Genomic DNA, 15,801 nt, shown 5'->3' with positions numbered 1-15,801 from the left:
CGCCTATGTGATTAATCACCGGAGGGTTGAAAAAGGAATGCAAACAACAGAGCACCCCAAACAAACCGCTTAACTCCGACTGATGCCAGCTTATTGAGTGACTTGGGAGATCCTAAAGCTAAACTAACGCCGCTTAGCGGCAGGACGCGTAACTACACAGTTGGATTCCGATTATTTTTGGATCCCCACTCGTATAGCTGAGCACCTCGCCCGTCCGAATAGAGGAGGCCCACCAGCGCTCAAACTTGCTTAACTTTTCTCAGCTTTCATCTGATGCTGCTACAGGTGGTCCCTGTCGGTAGGCGGTCTAATGATGTTTGCCGTCGGCGGCCGGCTGGGCCGCGAGCACGCGAACGAGATAAGACGGCACGTTAATGGCGGTAATTACGCAGCGCCGACAATGGCGGACGGTATGAGCATTTCCGTGAGAGCGGGTGCGCGAATTCCCAAGGCGGCGGCCCATTGTGGGGTGGCGGGGGGAGGGTCGAGCGGAAGTCGGCGGGCGCGCAGTCCGCCAGCTCCTGCCGCGCTCTGCAGCCGCACCGCCTGTGCTCCCAGACGCTCGCGTCGACAGTCACCAACAGTCGCCAACCTGCGCTGACCAGCCGGCCGGCGGAGGGGCCGGTGTGACCGGCCACCAGCTCAAAGCCTTCCCTGCCAGCGCGTTCGCCGCCCGACGCCTGTCCTCTGGACTGGACCACTGCCAGTGCCGAGAGTTACCGTTTAGAACTTAGGGAACTTCGCGCTCGGAATGGAGCCACCACACTGTCTGGATAGTGACTTGGATGACATAGGTAAGTGGCAATATCGGCTGCTGCAACAGCTCTGCTGCCGCAGTCGGTGCTAAACGCTGCTGTCCTACTGTTTTGTCAACGCACATCTGCAGAATACTCAAAACATTGCACTCAACCTTGGCTCCCAACAGAGAGGCAAATACAGCAGTGTATGTGTAACAGAGTTGTCCAACCTCTCTTCGTAGCCGAAATCACTATACATCACTAATCCTAGAGTAGTTTTATGTAGGTGGAGGATCACAGTTCTATGGCCAACTGACGAATTTTGTCTCACTTGACACCCCACGTGCCATCTAGCACCATTTTGCAAACTGGACAGTTCGGTCTATCCACAATAATCCGTTTCCTGTCGTGAAATATTGTAACTTCGTGCTTGCGAAACTGGACTTTCCAGGTCTTTTTTCTCACGTGTACTGCCGAGCATCCGTTGAGAGCTTATGCCGCAGGTGGCCTGGAGACGCTGCAGCGAGCTGACGTATGTCTCGACGAGCCAAGGGCCACAGCTCGCGGGCAGCTTGCAATGTATTGCTAAAAATCACTTTGTGCGCTTGTAAGATAATACGGAATAAAGTATTTTCACGTAAAGTCTATGTTCCGTCTCATCATTTTGGAGCCGAAACAAGGGAAGTGCAGTTAGTCCTCTCGTACTACATACTCGGAATTAAATGTACGAAAACAGGACTAGAGGCCTGCAAGTGCACTGTGTACGCCAGTATTTAGTCAGTTATAGAGTAACAGATGGTGTCATACAGTTCCTGATCACCAGAGGCTGTGCCAGTATTCAGAGCCAAATTGCAACTACTATGACCGCGTTTCCAAGACTGAGGGCAAGTGATGTTACTGACGCAGAATGTCCGTTGGATAGGGACTTGTGCGGCGCTCGTGGCACCATTCACCTAAGTAGGCTAAGTGCTGAAACCGAGTGTCAGTTTTGCTACCAGTTTGTGTGGTGTCACCGCCAGACACCACACTTGATAGGTGGTAGCTTTAAATCGGCCGCGGTCCATTAGTACATGTCGGACCCGCGTGTCGCCACTGACAGTGATCGCAGACCGAGCGCCACCACACGGCAGGTCTCGAGAGACTTACTAGCACTCGCCCCAGTTGTACGGACGACGTAGCTAGCGATGCACACTGACGAAGCCTCGCTCATTTGCAGAGCAGATAGTTAGAATAGCCTTCAGCTAAGTCAATGGCTACGACCTAGCAAGGCGCCATTAGCATTACATAGCTTGTATCTAAAGAGTCTCACTTGTATCGTCAAAAGCGATGTACCACAAGGATGGATTAAAGTTAAGTATTCCAGGAGCTACGTACTTTTCTTTATAGCATTCATTACGTATCCTGTTTCAGACCTATCTACTAGCCTGCGTGAGTTAACGCGTGCCTTTCGGCTACTTCAGGGTGGCGTGGCTGTCTTGTTACGCCACAACAGTTTGTTTTCAGTAATATGAGCAAAACCTGGTATTCTTCACCCACTCATCATATTCTTCCGCGTAAACAGTTCCTCAGAAGATTGAGTACACTTCCTTAGGACAGGCAAAGTGTGGGTTCCACTAGCGTGAACCTTGCTATTCAAGCTCAACGTGTTGAGTACCACCTAATCAGTGTTGCCAAACGAATTTAAAATTTATAGTTTTTTACGTGTCGAATATGGAACTCCATCTTGTCTAAAGACCCTTTATTTACAATGGGTTTAGCAACAAATGCCTCCTTGACGTATTTTTATGTCGACTTTTCATATTTTACCTGTGAGACAAGGACTAACAGGTGACAGCATCAGCTTAAAATGGATCGTGCATAGTACATTTGCCTCTCAATATGAAACTTCCTGGCAGATTAAAGTGACTGATGCGGGATTCGAACGCCAGACTTTTTATTTCGTCGCCAATGATTTTGCCAACAGAGCATCGGAACGCAACTCATGATCTCTTCACAGCTTCACTTCTGCCAGGAAGTTTCATAGCAGCGCACACGCCGGCAAATTTCGGCCTCCGAGTATCTTCGGACACTGCTCTAGCCTCCAGACAGTGGCCTGTCCTACCACGTGTGGAACTTTAATAAACGCACGATGTGTTGCCCACGTGGTGCTCCCGCTTGCTCGTTCTGGACTAAAAGCTACAGCGCTGCGCGTGGCAGCCCTGTTGTGCAACGCCCGTCATGGTCAGTCTGGTGAGATGATGGCTGCGAGCGAGCCGCACGCCTTTGTGTTCATCGCTCGACGCAACAGCAGTCGCTCGCATCCGGCGCGTGTCCTCAACGAATACACGTTCCTCCAGTCATACACGCGCTTTTCACTTATCCGTCAAACATTGCTACCCGTATGGTGATAGCTGTTGCACGTACAGTTCTTCTTGAGTACTACTGTCTACATCTAAACTCAGAAAATCGCAATAGTGTGTATACGAGGGCATAGTATATTTCTTTATTTACCCTAGCAAGACTAAGACCATCAGACCCTCTCTTGCGACCGGGCATCCCACGTAATTTCCATTACATTTATTATGACAAGATGTTATAAGAGGTCTTGCATATAATATACAATCCAACGTTTAGAAACAACTACCTTATAAAGAGTGGAAACATCAGAAAAAAAACTCTAGGATTAAAAGTAGGACAACCAAAACAAATTACAGGCAGGTAGATTCAAACTATAAGGGGTGGCCGTACTGGGCATAAGGGAAAGGATGAGGGACGGAAAGAAAGAGGAACGTGATAGAAATAAAGACTGGGGACAAGAAAGAGGCGTGATTGATTGTGATATGAGAAGACTGGGAGAAGATGGAAGCGTTTGTCTTGCCGTATGACACAGGCAAACTGGCCACGTACGTTATTTCTTTTGGGCGCTGGGGGGATTATGACGTTGACAGACGGGAGCGCTTCACCTTTTCTTTACTGCAGCAGGCCGTTTTATTGTGTGGCTTATTCCAGAGGCGGGCGGAAGCAACAGAGAAGTAGTTTACGAATGTTTTTGTTTTATGAGTGAGCACAGCTACGGTGCTACGTAAATGAGACATTGTGTGTTCCTGTTATGTCAAACGACAAATCTGCTGCGAGTTCTGGGGTGCTTGCGCAGTGAGGAGCCGATGAAGCAGACACAGTGTATGGTAGTCACGTATCTTGTCTGGCCGCAATCGCCCTAACTGGCAGTATGAACCACTGACATGCTCAGGTAGACGGATGTTGCAAGTATAACGCACCACAGGCATTCGTGGTTAATTCTAAACGCCGACTGTTTTCATTATTCGTTATTCATGCCTTGCTAGACTACACCGCATATCGCCCGAACGAGTATCTGTACAAGTTTACATTGTACATTCTTTGGAAATACGTACGGAATTTACGGAGGGCGTAGTGGTAAATGGAAGTTTTCCTGCTTGTGGCAATAGCATTTTAACTGCACGGTGCTCATCCAAAGTTACACCCAAGGTTCTTTACCGTTTTCTCATACGGCATTGGAATACCATCGAATGGAATAGTAGGCAATTATTCTCCAAAATCAGGACTAATTAATTTTCGATAGTACACAAAAATTACTTGGAAATTTAAGTACCAGGTTTTTCACACGTTTGGCCACTGAAGACAGATCGCCATTATCTCGATTATGTCAGTATGCTACCTTCGGGTCTGGCACTGAGACAAAGCTCGAGGACGTGGCATAGAAATGATATTGCGGGAATAGCTCTTGCTGTTCCTTAGGCGGATGTAGCTCTGGAAGAACTGCAGCTGGAGCGCCTCCATGTACGTCGAAGTGGTCGCTATTTCAAAAGCGTGTGGAAGAAGTAATACATTACCTGAGACGTTTTATAAGGTACGCTTGTGGAATGTTAAAAGCTTGCGTTGCTGTCATGGGCACCCTCATTCTACGAACTTGTTCCAAATTCTGCGTTCTGTGAAATTTATGTATTCCTTGTTTCATACTAATTTGCTTATGGTCATAGATCAGAACCTGTGGGATAAAGCTGTGCGGTACATTTACTTTCCAAGCGACGTCTGTTTGGGATGAACTGCGCTACCTCAGGACTCATTTGTCATGAGCCTGAGTGAGGATCACCTTCGACACAATTTCATTTGCGTTTGCCTTCCATTTGTATAGCTCCAAGTACATACCGCTAGATTTTTAATATTTGTGATTGGCTCTAGTGGTTGAACGCTATGGAGTTCTCAAATCGTTTTTCCCCATTCACGTACGTTACCTTGATAGAGGAAAAAAATCTAGAATCAACTGGGGAGTGAATGCCGAACCAGAGGGCTAATAACGTGAGCGTCAGGGAGGAGATCTACCGGGACCCGTTGCTACTACAGCATACTGTCAACAGTCTCCATATAGCTTCTTCAGATGGCTTCAAACGCCATCAAGAAGTGTTTGGCTTCCCTCAGTAGGAAAGATTATGAAGTAACTACCTAACTGCTCCAAAGAGTGACAAAGGTTACGAAGGCTGGCACCAATGCGTTGTGAGGTTAAAAGTGCGATGTTTGTAGAGCGAGTAACAGCCGTAAGCTTCACATTTTACAGTTCTTTTACGATCTACAGCGGATTATTGTACCGTATGAAATTTTAGCTTCAGTAACATCTGGTGGCGAAGTCTCGTTTTTACCTCGTTAATCTTTAACTTCGTTATTAGTGAGAAAATACCTTATTTCCGTAGATTTACTATCGAAGTAGTAATTTGAAAATCACAAACATAGACGCATCTTTTTATATTTCTCGTTCCTATTCGTTAATCGTACGCTGTGTACGGCATAATACATTTTCCGTGTAACCAAGCAACGTCTTTTATTATTTTAAAAAACACGGCCAACAGCCACCTTTTATGTACTTCCATTTAAACCGATACGCGTTTCAGGTTTTCATCCGCCTTCAGTTAGTGTAATATTTGAATCTTCTGTAGGTACTTCGTTAAAAGATCGACAGCAAACTGGATGCTGCAGGTGCCCCGTGCAAAGTAATAGTTTTGTTTAGCTACTGGGCTTCGCGAGTTGTATATGTACAATGTATTGCTGTTTAGGTGTTCTTACGTTATGTTATCAAATGTATCCGGACACCCCCCAAAACATACGTTTTTCATATTAGGTGCATTGTGCTGCCACCTACTGCCAGGTATTCCATATCAGCGACGTCTGTAGTCATTAGACATCGTCAGAGAGCGGAATGGGGCGTTTCACGGAACTCACGGATTTCAAACGTGGTCAGGTTTGTCACTTGTGTCATGCGACTGTACGCGCCCACACTGCTAAACATCCCTAGGTCCACTGTTTCTGATGTGATAGTGAAGTGGAAACGTGAAGGGACGCGTACAGCACAAAAGAGTAGAGGCCGACCTTGTCTGTTAAAAAAAAACAAAAAATGTCGTGTGACTTGGACCTCCCGTCGGACAGACCGTTCGCCGGGTGCAAGTCTTTCGATTTGACGCCACTTCGGCGACTTGCTCGTCGATGGGGATAAAATGATGAAGACAACATAACACCCAGTCCCTGAGCGGAGAAAATCTCCGACCCATCCGGGAATCAAACCTGGGCCCTTAGAATGGACATTCTGTCGCGCTGACCACTCAGCTACCGGGGGCACCTCGTCTGTTGACTGACAGTGGCCGCCGACAGTTGAACAGGGTGTAACAGGCAGACTTCTATCCAGACCATCACACACAGGAATTCCGAACTGCATCAGGATCCACTGCAGGCACGATGCCAATTGGGTGGGAGGCGAGAAAAGTTGGATTTCTTGGTCGAGCGGCTGCTCATAAGCCACAAATCACGCCGGTAAATGCCAAACTACGCATCGCTTGGTGTAAGGAGCGTAAACATTGTACGATTCAACAGTGGAAAAACGTTGTGTGAAGTGACGAATCACGGTACGCAATGTGGCGATTCGATGGCTGCGTGTGGGTGTGGCGAAAGCCCGGTGAACGTCATCTGCCAGCGTGCATAGTGCCAACAGTAAAATTCGGAGACCGAGGCGTTATGGTGTGGTTGCGTTTTTCATGGAGAGGGTTTACACCCCTTGTTGTTTTGCGTGGCACTATCACAGCACAGGCCTACACTGATGTTTTAGCACCTTTTTGCTTTCCCCTGTTGAAGAACAGTTCGGGGATGGCGATTGCATCTTCCAACACGATCGAACACCTGTTGACAATGCACGGCTTGTGGCGGAGTGGTTGCACGACAGTAACATCCCTGTAATGAACTGGCTTGCACAGAGCCCTGACCTGAATCCCACAGAACACCTTTGGGGGATGTTTTGGAACGCCGTCTTCGTGCCAGGCCTTACCGCCCGACGTCGATACCTCTCCTCAGTGCAGCACTCTGTGAAGAATGCGCTTCCATTCCCCAAAAAACCTTCCAGCACCTAACTGAACGTATGCCTGCGAGAGTGCAAGCTGTCATCAAGGCTAAGGGTGGGCATTACCGATGGAGGGCGCCACGAACTTGTAAATAATTTTCAGCCAGGTGTCCGGATACTTTTGATCAGAAAGTGTAGTTCCTGCTCTGCTTGTTAATGTTCTGATTTTCGCGTTTGTAGATGTGGTACTTCTATCTTGCACAGAAACAGCCTAGTATCGGCCATGTTGCTCGACTGATATCTTTGTTTACATTCGAAAATTATATGTATGGTCAAAGTTAATTTTTTACCGGTTATGAAAGTACTAATTCTAGTTTAAGCCTCTGTATGACTAAAAAGTACTGAAATTGTTAGGATGAATGTGCGGAGTACTCTGTATGGTTATTACGTAAGTGTATTAGTAACTGTTTAGTTAGACTATATGGAATTTAAAAATAATATACTATGTTTTCATATAAAAGAACCAGCATTACATATTTTACTCAGTGGGAATGACAATTACTAACAATAAAGACAGAACAATAGATTTACGTTATGTAGAATTACTATACGCTTTGGAAGGGCTCACAGTATTTCATGTTTCTTTCCTGGTGAATTTAGTGTGTGATTGTATGGGCACATTATGGAAATTTACCAAGAAAAAACGTCCAAGAGAAAACATAATCTAATGTGAGCCCATCCAACGAAAATAATAGGTCGGCAAAATGTAAATCCGTTGTTCAGTGCCGGCCGCGGTGGCCGAGCGGTTCTAGGCGCTACAGTCTGGAACCGCGCGACCGCTACGGTCGGAGGTTCGAATCCTGCCTCGGGCATGGATGTGTGTGATGTTCTTATGTTAGTTAGGTTTATGTAGTTCTAAGTTCTAGGGAACTGATGACCTCAGAAGTTAAGTCCCATAGTTCTCAGAGCCATTTGAACCATTTGTTGTTCAGTCTTTATTGTTTGTAAATATCATTCCTGTTGAGTAAAATATGTAACATTAAGTCTTTCATATAAAATGTAGTATATTTTTGTAAGATACCATTTAGCCTAATTAAACAGTCACTAATGCACTATTTTATTAACCATACAGAGTACTCAGCGTCTTCATGCTAAACAATTTCAATTCTTTTTCGTCGTACAGAAGCTTAAACCAAAAGTAGTAATTTCAGAACCTGTAAAAAATAGACTTTGACCATAGATACAATTGTCGAATGTAGACAAAGATGTCTGTCGGCAATATGGCTGATAGTCGGCTGTTTCTGTGCAAGATGCAAGGCAGACGAGGAAAAATGTTTCTTACAGTATACATCGGAATAACGACAAGAAGCGTAGATGGTAAGTACACCTAATCATCAATACATCGTAAATATAGAACTCGTAAAGAATAGTAACTAAACAAAATTGTTAAGTTGCACAGGGTACCTGCATAATCGAATTTGCTGTCGATGTTTTAACGATGTACTTACTGAAGATTGAAATATGTATTACTCTAACTGGAGATGGGTGAAAGCGTGAAACGCATGTTGGCTAAAATAAAAATACATAAAAAAGTGGCTGGTTTTGTAGCCTATTTCTTGAAATAATATAATTCACAGCCAAGGAACTCAACATCGAGTAATGTGGATAAATTAATGTGTTTTACAGATGAAGTATGATTAGTTGGCTTGACTACTTGAAGACGGAGTCTCTTTGAAGTATAGCAGTATGTGGACGGACTGGCCTTATTGCACGTATAGTCATTAGCCTCGGAACGCTGCTAACTCCTCACTCGCAAGGAGAGTGCTGGTGCCAACGGGGACGCGTCGAGAGATTTATTGGCCTCTGAGCATTAATTATCGCGCGGTCGCTGCTAATGTTCTGGCATCTCATAATATGGAATGAAAGCACGGGCGAAATCAGAGTCCTTGCCTGTGACAGCTAGGTAGAATGGTATACGTGTGTGTCTTCGAACTGGTTTATTTCACCTTTGTGTATCACGTTTCGTACTACCAGTCGCGCCCTTGTGAGAGGGGAGAGGTCAAGATAATCCCGCCGCACGTCGGCTTCGCAGTATGGACTGCTATAGGTAGGATTTCGATCGAAACGATGAAGCAACGCTTCTCTGTGTGCGCAGCTGAAGTCACAGCACTGGGATCAGTCAATGCGGCACTCATATGAGAAACAGCGGCTGGCGGAAGATACCTTTCCCTTACTCTCAGCGTAACTGTCTTTCTGCGTCCTCCTCCTAACAACATAAAGATTAAATCGCTGAACAGGTTATTCAGTAATGTAGTCCACACCGAAGGATTTTACAACTCGCCGTTTGTTTAGTAAATCTGTTACAGAAACGTGAGCGCAACTCTTTCCGAGTCCGCTCAGTTTGGCGTTCTCCAGGAGAAGTCAAATCACACCGTCTGTATTGTTCATTTATTTCAAGACAGCTTCAAATGAGACGGCACAAGTAAGCGCCTCATCGATTGTAAAGGATACCTGACGAGAAAGATGAAGACGAAAACTCTACACAAAACCACGAAACTACTGAACGGGAAAAGTTACAGCGCAGCTCGGCATGTCGCCTTACACGAACAACAGCCATTTTAATTTGTTTATTTTTGATGACCGTTATCAGTTTCAAATGGTTCACATGAATCTAAACACAGTGGGACTTAACATCTAAGGTCATCAGTCCTCTAGACTTAGAACTACATAAACCTAACTAACCTGAGGACATCACACACATCCATGCCCGAGGCAGGATTCGAACCTGCAAACGTAGCAGCAGTTCGGTTCTAGACTGAAGCGCCTAGAACCGCTCGGCCACAACGGTTACCAGTTTGCTTTAACATGTGCCTTCTGACTGCTTCTCTTCCTTTAACGGAAAATGTACTCAGATTTCTTGAAATATTGTCTAAATATAAAGGGCGATCTGAAGTTTCTGTTCGAAGGCCACAATAACCCGTTGCTTATACGTCGGTACTTGTATACAAGCATCAACACTCCAGTTGAACTTTTCCGAGGCGAAACCAGCTACTGGGAGTAACAATAGGCCTAAGAAAAACGCAACAGTCATTTGTCAACCTAGTTTCTTCATGAATAGTATTTTCTTTTCTACCTAACATTTTACTGCGCGTTAGTGAATTCGTTCAGTACAGCATTGTGCCCTGAGCGCTAACTTGCGCGACAAGGGGGCGATTATTCCTGAATCGATTCCGTGCGCCTGTTTAACGACTGTCGGTTTTCTACGCCTCTGAGTATGGATGCTTTTACAGTGATTAACCGGACTCGATTACCACATTCTGCCCAGAAGAAAAACGCGCAGTTGGTTGGGAAATGAAAATACAGTATAGAAGTTAGGACGACCTGCAGACAGGCAGTTCTCACCGCATTCCTCCCCTTAGATCAGGATCACGTTGTGGCTGCAGCAAGACAGGCAAGTGTGGTATAAGCACAGCACTAGCAGATGTGGAAACTACGGTAATCGAATACTGGAAGAAAGAAAAGATAAATACTACTTGTTAATATATTTTTTGAAATACAAGGCGTTGTTATTATTGTTGTTGTTGTTGTGGTGGTGGTGGTGGTGGTGGTGGTCTTCAGTCCAGAGACTGGACTTGCTCTCCATGCTACTCTATTCTGTACAAGCTTCTTCATCTCCAAGTAACTACTGCAACCTACATCCTTCTGAATCTGCTAAGTATATCCATCTCTTCGTCTGCATCTACGATTTTTACCCGCCAAGCTGCTCTCCAATACTAAATTGGTGATAACTTGATGCTTCAGAACATATCCTGCCAACCGATCCCTTCTTTTAGTCAAGTTGTGCCACAAATTCCTCTTCTCCCCAATTCTGTTCGTTACTACTTCATTTGTTACGTGAGCTACCCATCTAATCTTCAACATTCTTCTGTAGCACCACATTTCGAAAACTTCTATTCTCTTCTTGTCCAAACAATTTATCGTCCATGTTTCACTTCCATACATGGCTACACTCCATACAAATACTTTCAGAAACGACTTCCTGACGCTCGATGTTAATAAGTTGCTCATCTTCAGAAACGCTTTCCTTGCTATAGCCAGTCTACATTTTATATCCTCTCTACTTTTACCATCATCAGTTATTTTGCTCCCCAAATAGCAAAACTCATCTATTACTTCAAGTGTCTCATTTCCTAATCTAATCCCATCAGCATCACCTGATTCAATTGGAATACATTCCATTATCCTCGTTTTCCTTCGGTTGATGTTCATCTTATATCCCCCTTTCAAGGCACTGTCCATTCCGTTCAACTGCTCTTCCAGGAACTTGCTGCCTCTGACAGAATTACAGTGTCATCGGAAAACCTAAAAGTTTTTATTTCTTCTCCATGGATTTTAATACCTACTCCAAATTTTTTCTTTTGTTTCTTTACTGCTTGCTCAATATACAGATTGAATAACATCGGGGTTAGGCTACAATCCTGTCTCACTCCCTTCACAACCACTGCTTTCCTTGCATACCCATCGACTCTGGTTTCTGTACGAACTGTAAATAGCCTTTCGCTCCCTTTTTTATTTTTACCCCTGCCACCTTCAGAATTTGAAAGAGAGTATTCAAGTCAACATTGTTAAAAGTGAGAGGTGGCATGAGCCCCCTCTCATATTTCTATCTTACGACTCTCCTCTCTATTTGCATGCGGTGGAGGGCTGCTATTCCTTCACACACGGACTTCCCACGCAGCGTCTCTCGTCACCCGGGTGGTCCGGTGACAGGCGGGTTAAGCCGACGTGTGTGAGGCAGTCGAGTGAATGCTTTGCAGACGCCGACATTGTCAAGAGACACGCCCGCTGGGGTGTGAAGTAGCGGCTGGGCTAGAGGTTCCGTTACTTCGGAGAAACTTAGCGAAAACACTTTCTGGCGGGCTACCAGCGAGGCGTGGGAATGACTTGTGTACCCTGGCAGTTGTGGCGGGAAAATTCCCGCACTTTCTGCAAAATAGTAACGGTGATTGGTTTGCTCAGGGCATAGCGCCGTGACGTAGCAAAATCAGCACAGAAATTGGCGCCAAGAATCTCCATTGGTGGAATGGTAGTGCTCCGGCAATGGAGTGGAATTTCCGCCGGTTTTCGAGTTGCTGATTGGAACGTTTAACCTCGGCCACTGTCGTGGGGGCGGAAATGTTCTGTGTTCGGCCTGTACGGGTGCTCTTGTGGGAGTCGGCAGTCGCCTTTCGGTCGAGGACGTCGAAGCAACCAACCCTCGCCTGCGGTACGCCAGATCGTGTTCTGGGAGATAAGAAGACCGTTTGGTAATGTACGTCCGCAGCACCGGCAGATAGGGATTTTCCTAGGTGACAATCAGAGCTCAGCAGAGCGCGCCTGTTCATCCTTTTCTAACTTTGTTCTGTTTCGAGTAGCAGCAATTACTGTTGGGTTAGCTGTGTGTCTCTCTTGAGATTTGAGTGGAAAGGAATTGGCTCCACATACCACCTCGTCTTACACCTCACGATCTAGTTTAGGGACAACTTCACTTTTACAGTGTTTGTATGAATCTCCAAATTTGAGCCAATTTGATGTATTATATTTCCTGTGTTTCTTTTACTATTCAGTGTTTAGTCTTAATAAATCATATTGTTATTTTGGACAGAACTTTCATTCTGTTAATCGATAGAGCAACCCTATCATTCCTCACTATGCAAATGAAACCTTTGTTTATTTAACTTATTTATAAAATTAAATTATTGCAGGTGCCAAACTCTCTTCTACTCCACTGGCAGGGTTGATTAGAGTCAGTTCGCGTATTTTTTTTATCCTTGTGCAACAGCAAAAGTCGGAGTTAGAATAGGGGGGGCTTAGAGCATGATTTACATATGTGGATTCTAGTAGAATTTAGTGATAAATACACTGATAGCCCCGGCACCTCGCAAAAGCTTTCTCTAAGTCTACAAATACTAGAAACGTAGTTTTGCCTTTCCTTAATCTATCTTCTAAGATAAGTGGTAGGGTCAGTATTGCCTCAGGTTTTCCGATATTCCCACGGAATCCAAACATCTTCCCCGAGGTCGGCTTCTACCAGTTTTTCCATTCGTCTGTAAGGAATTCGTGTTACTATTTTGTAGCCGTGACGTATTAAACTGATAGTTCGGTAATTTTCACACCTGTCAACACCAGCTTTCTTTGGGATTGGAATTATTATATTCATCTTGAAGTCTGAAGGTATTTCGCCTGTCTCATACATCTTGCTCACCAGATAGTAGAGTTTTGTCAGAACTGGCTCTCCCAAGGCTGTCAGTAGTTCTAATGGGGCCTTGTTTCGACTTCGGTCTTTCAGTGCTCTGTCAAATTCTTCACGCAGTATCATGTATCCCAGTCCATCTTTATCTACGTTCTCTTCTATTTCCATAATATTGCCCTCAAATACATTGCCCTTGTATAGACCCTCTATATACTCCTTCCACCTTTCTGCTTTCCCTTCTTTGCTTAGAACTGGTTTTCCATCTGAGCTCTTGATATTCATACAAGTAGTTCTCTTTTCTCCAAAGGTCTCTTTAATTTTGCTGTACGCAGTATCTGTCTTACCATTAGTGACATATGCCGCTATATCCTTACATTTGTCCTTTAGCCATCCGTGCTTAGACATTTTGCACTTCCTATCGACTTCATTTTTGAAACATTTGTATTCCTTTTGCCTACTTCATTTACTGCATTTTGTATATTTTCTCCTTTCATCAATTAAATTCAATATCTCTTCTGTTACCGAAGGATTTCTGCTAGTCCTCCTCTTTTTACCTACTTGATCCTCTGCTGCCTTTACTATTTCATCTCTCAAAGCCACCCATTCTTCTTCTACTGTATTTCTTTCTCCCGTTCTTGTCAATCATTCCCTAATGCTCTCTCTGAAACTCTCTACAACCTGTAGTTCTTTCAGTTTATCCAGGTCCCATCTCCTTAAATTCCCACATTTTTGCAGTTTATTCAGTTTTAATCGACAATGCGTAACCAATAGGTTGTGGTCAGAGTCCATGTCTGCCAATGGAAAAGTCTTACAATTTAAAACCTGGTTCCTAAATCTGTGTCTTACCATTATATAATCTATCTGAAACCTACCAGTGTCTCAAGGCCTCTTCCACGTATACAACTTTCTTTCATGATTCTTAAACCAAGTCGTTTATGCTCTGTGCAAAATTGTACCAGGCGGCTTCCTCTTTCATTCCATTCCCCCATTCCATATTCACCTACTACTTTTCCTTCTCTTCCTTTTTCTACTGTCGAATTCCAGTCGGCCATGACTATTAAATTTTCGTCTCCCTTCACTATCTGAATAATCTCGTTTATCTCATCATACATTTCTTCAATCTCTTCGTCATCTGTGGAGCTAGTGGGCATAGTTCTGTGACCAAAATGGTACTGAAACAGAGGATGACAGACTAAAGGCCGAAATACTAAATGTCTTTTTCCAAAGCTGTTTCACAGAGGAAGACTGCACTGTAGTTCCTTCTCTAGATTGTCGCACAGATGACAAAATGGTAGATATCGAAATAGACGACGGAGGGATAGAGAAACAATTAAAATCGCTCAAAAGAGGGAAGGCCGCTGGACCTGATGGGATACCAGTTCGATTTTACACAGAGTACGCGAAGTAACTTGCCCCCCTTCTTGCAGCGGTGTACCGTAGGTCTCTAGAAGAGCGTAGCCTTCCAAGGGATTGGAAAAGAGCACAGATCATCCCCGTTTTTAAGAAGGGACGTCGAACAGATGTGCAGAACTATAGGCCTATATCTCTAACGTCGATCAGTTGTAGAATTTTGGAACACGTATTATATTCGAGTATAATGTCTTTTCTGGAGACTAGAAATCTACTCTGTACGAATCAGCATGGGTTTCGGAAAAGACGGTCGTGTGAAACCCAGCTCGCGCTATTCGTCCACGAGACTCAGAGGGCCATAGACACGGGTTCACAGGTAGATGCCGTGTTTCTTGACTTCCGCAAGGCGTTCGATACAGTTCCCCACAGTCGTTTAATGAACAAAGTAAGAGCATATGGACTATCAGACCAATTATGTGATTGGATTGAGGAGTTCCTAGATAACAGAACGCAGCATGTCATTCCCAATGGAGAGAAGTCTTCCGAAGTAAGAGTGATTTCAGGTGTGCCGCGGGGGAGTGTCATAGGACCGTTGCTTTTCACAATATACATTAATGACCTGGTGGATGACATCGGAAGTTCACTGAGGCTTTTTGCAGATGATGCTGTGGTGTATCGAGAGTTTGTAACAATGGAAAATTGTACTGAAACGCAGGAGGATCTGCAGCGAATTGACGCATGGTGCAGGGAATGGCAATTGAATCTCAATGTAGACAAGTCTAATGTGCTGCGAATACATAGAAAGATAGATCCCTTATCATTTAGCTACAAAATAGCAGGTCAGCAACTGGAAGCAGTTAATTCCATAAATTATCTGGGAGTACGCATTAGGAGTGATTTAAAATGGAATGATCATATAAAGTTGATCGTCGGTAAAGCAGATGCGAGACTGAGATTCATTGGAAGAATCCTAAGGAAATGCAATCCGAAAACAAAGGAAGTAGGTTACAGTACGATTGTTCGCCCACTGCTTGAATACTGCTCAGCAGTGTGGGATCCTTACCAGATAGGGTTGACAGAAGAGACAGAGAAGATCCAACGGAGAGCAGCGCGCTTCGTTACAGGATCATTTAGTAATCGCGAAA

At 44.6% G+C, this 15,801-nt stretch overlaps 1 protein-coding gene across 1 annotated transcript in view; it reads left to right on the top strand.

Moving 5' to 3' along the window:
* Positions 1-667: 667 nt before the first annotated feature.
* Positions 668-15,801, top strand: part of LOC126195546 (putative transcription factor SOX-15) — a 283,454-nt gene continuing 268,320 nt past the window's right edge. Inside the window, exon 1 of the mRNA XM_049934170.1 lies at positions 668-794. Coding sequence (XP_049790127.1) covers positions 752-794 — 43 coding nt within the window. The 5' untranslated portion in view covers positions 668-751. The remainder of the gene's footprint in view (positions 795-15,801) is intronic.

The sequence above is a fragment of the Schistocerca nitens genome, chromosome 7, assembly GCF_023898315.1.
Source record: "Schistocerca nitens isolate TAMUIC-IGC-003100 chromosome 7, iqSchNite1.1, whole genome shotgun sequence".
Lineage (NCBI taxonomy): Eukaryota > Metazoa > Arthropoda > Insecta > Orthoptera > Acrididae > Schistocerca > Schistocerca nitens.
This window is presented reverse-complemented; position numbering and strand designations above follow the sequence as displayed.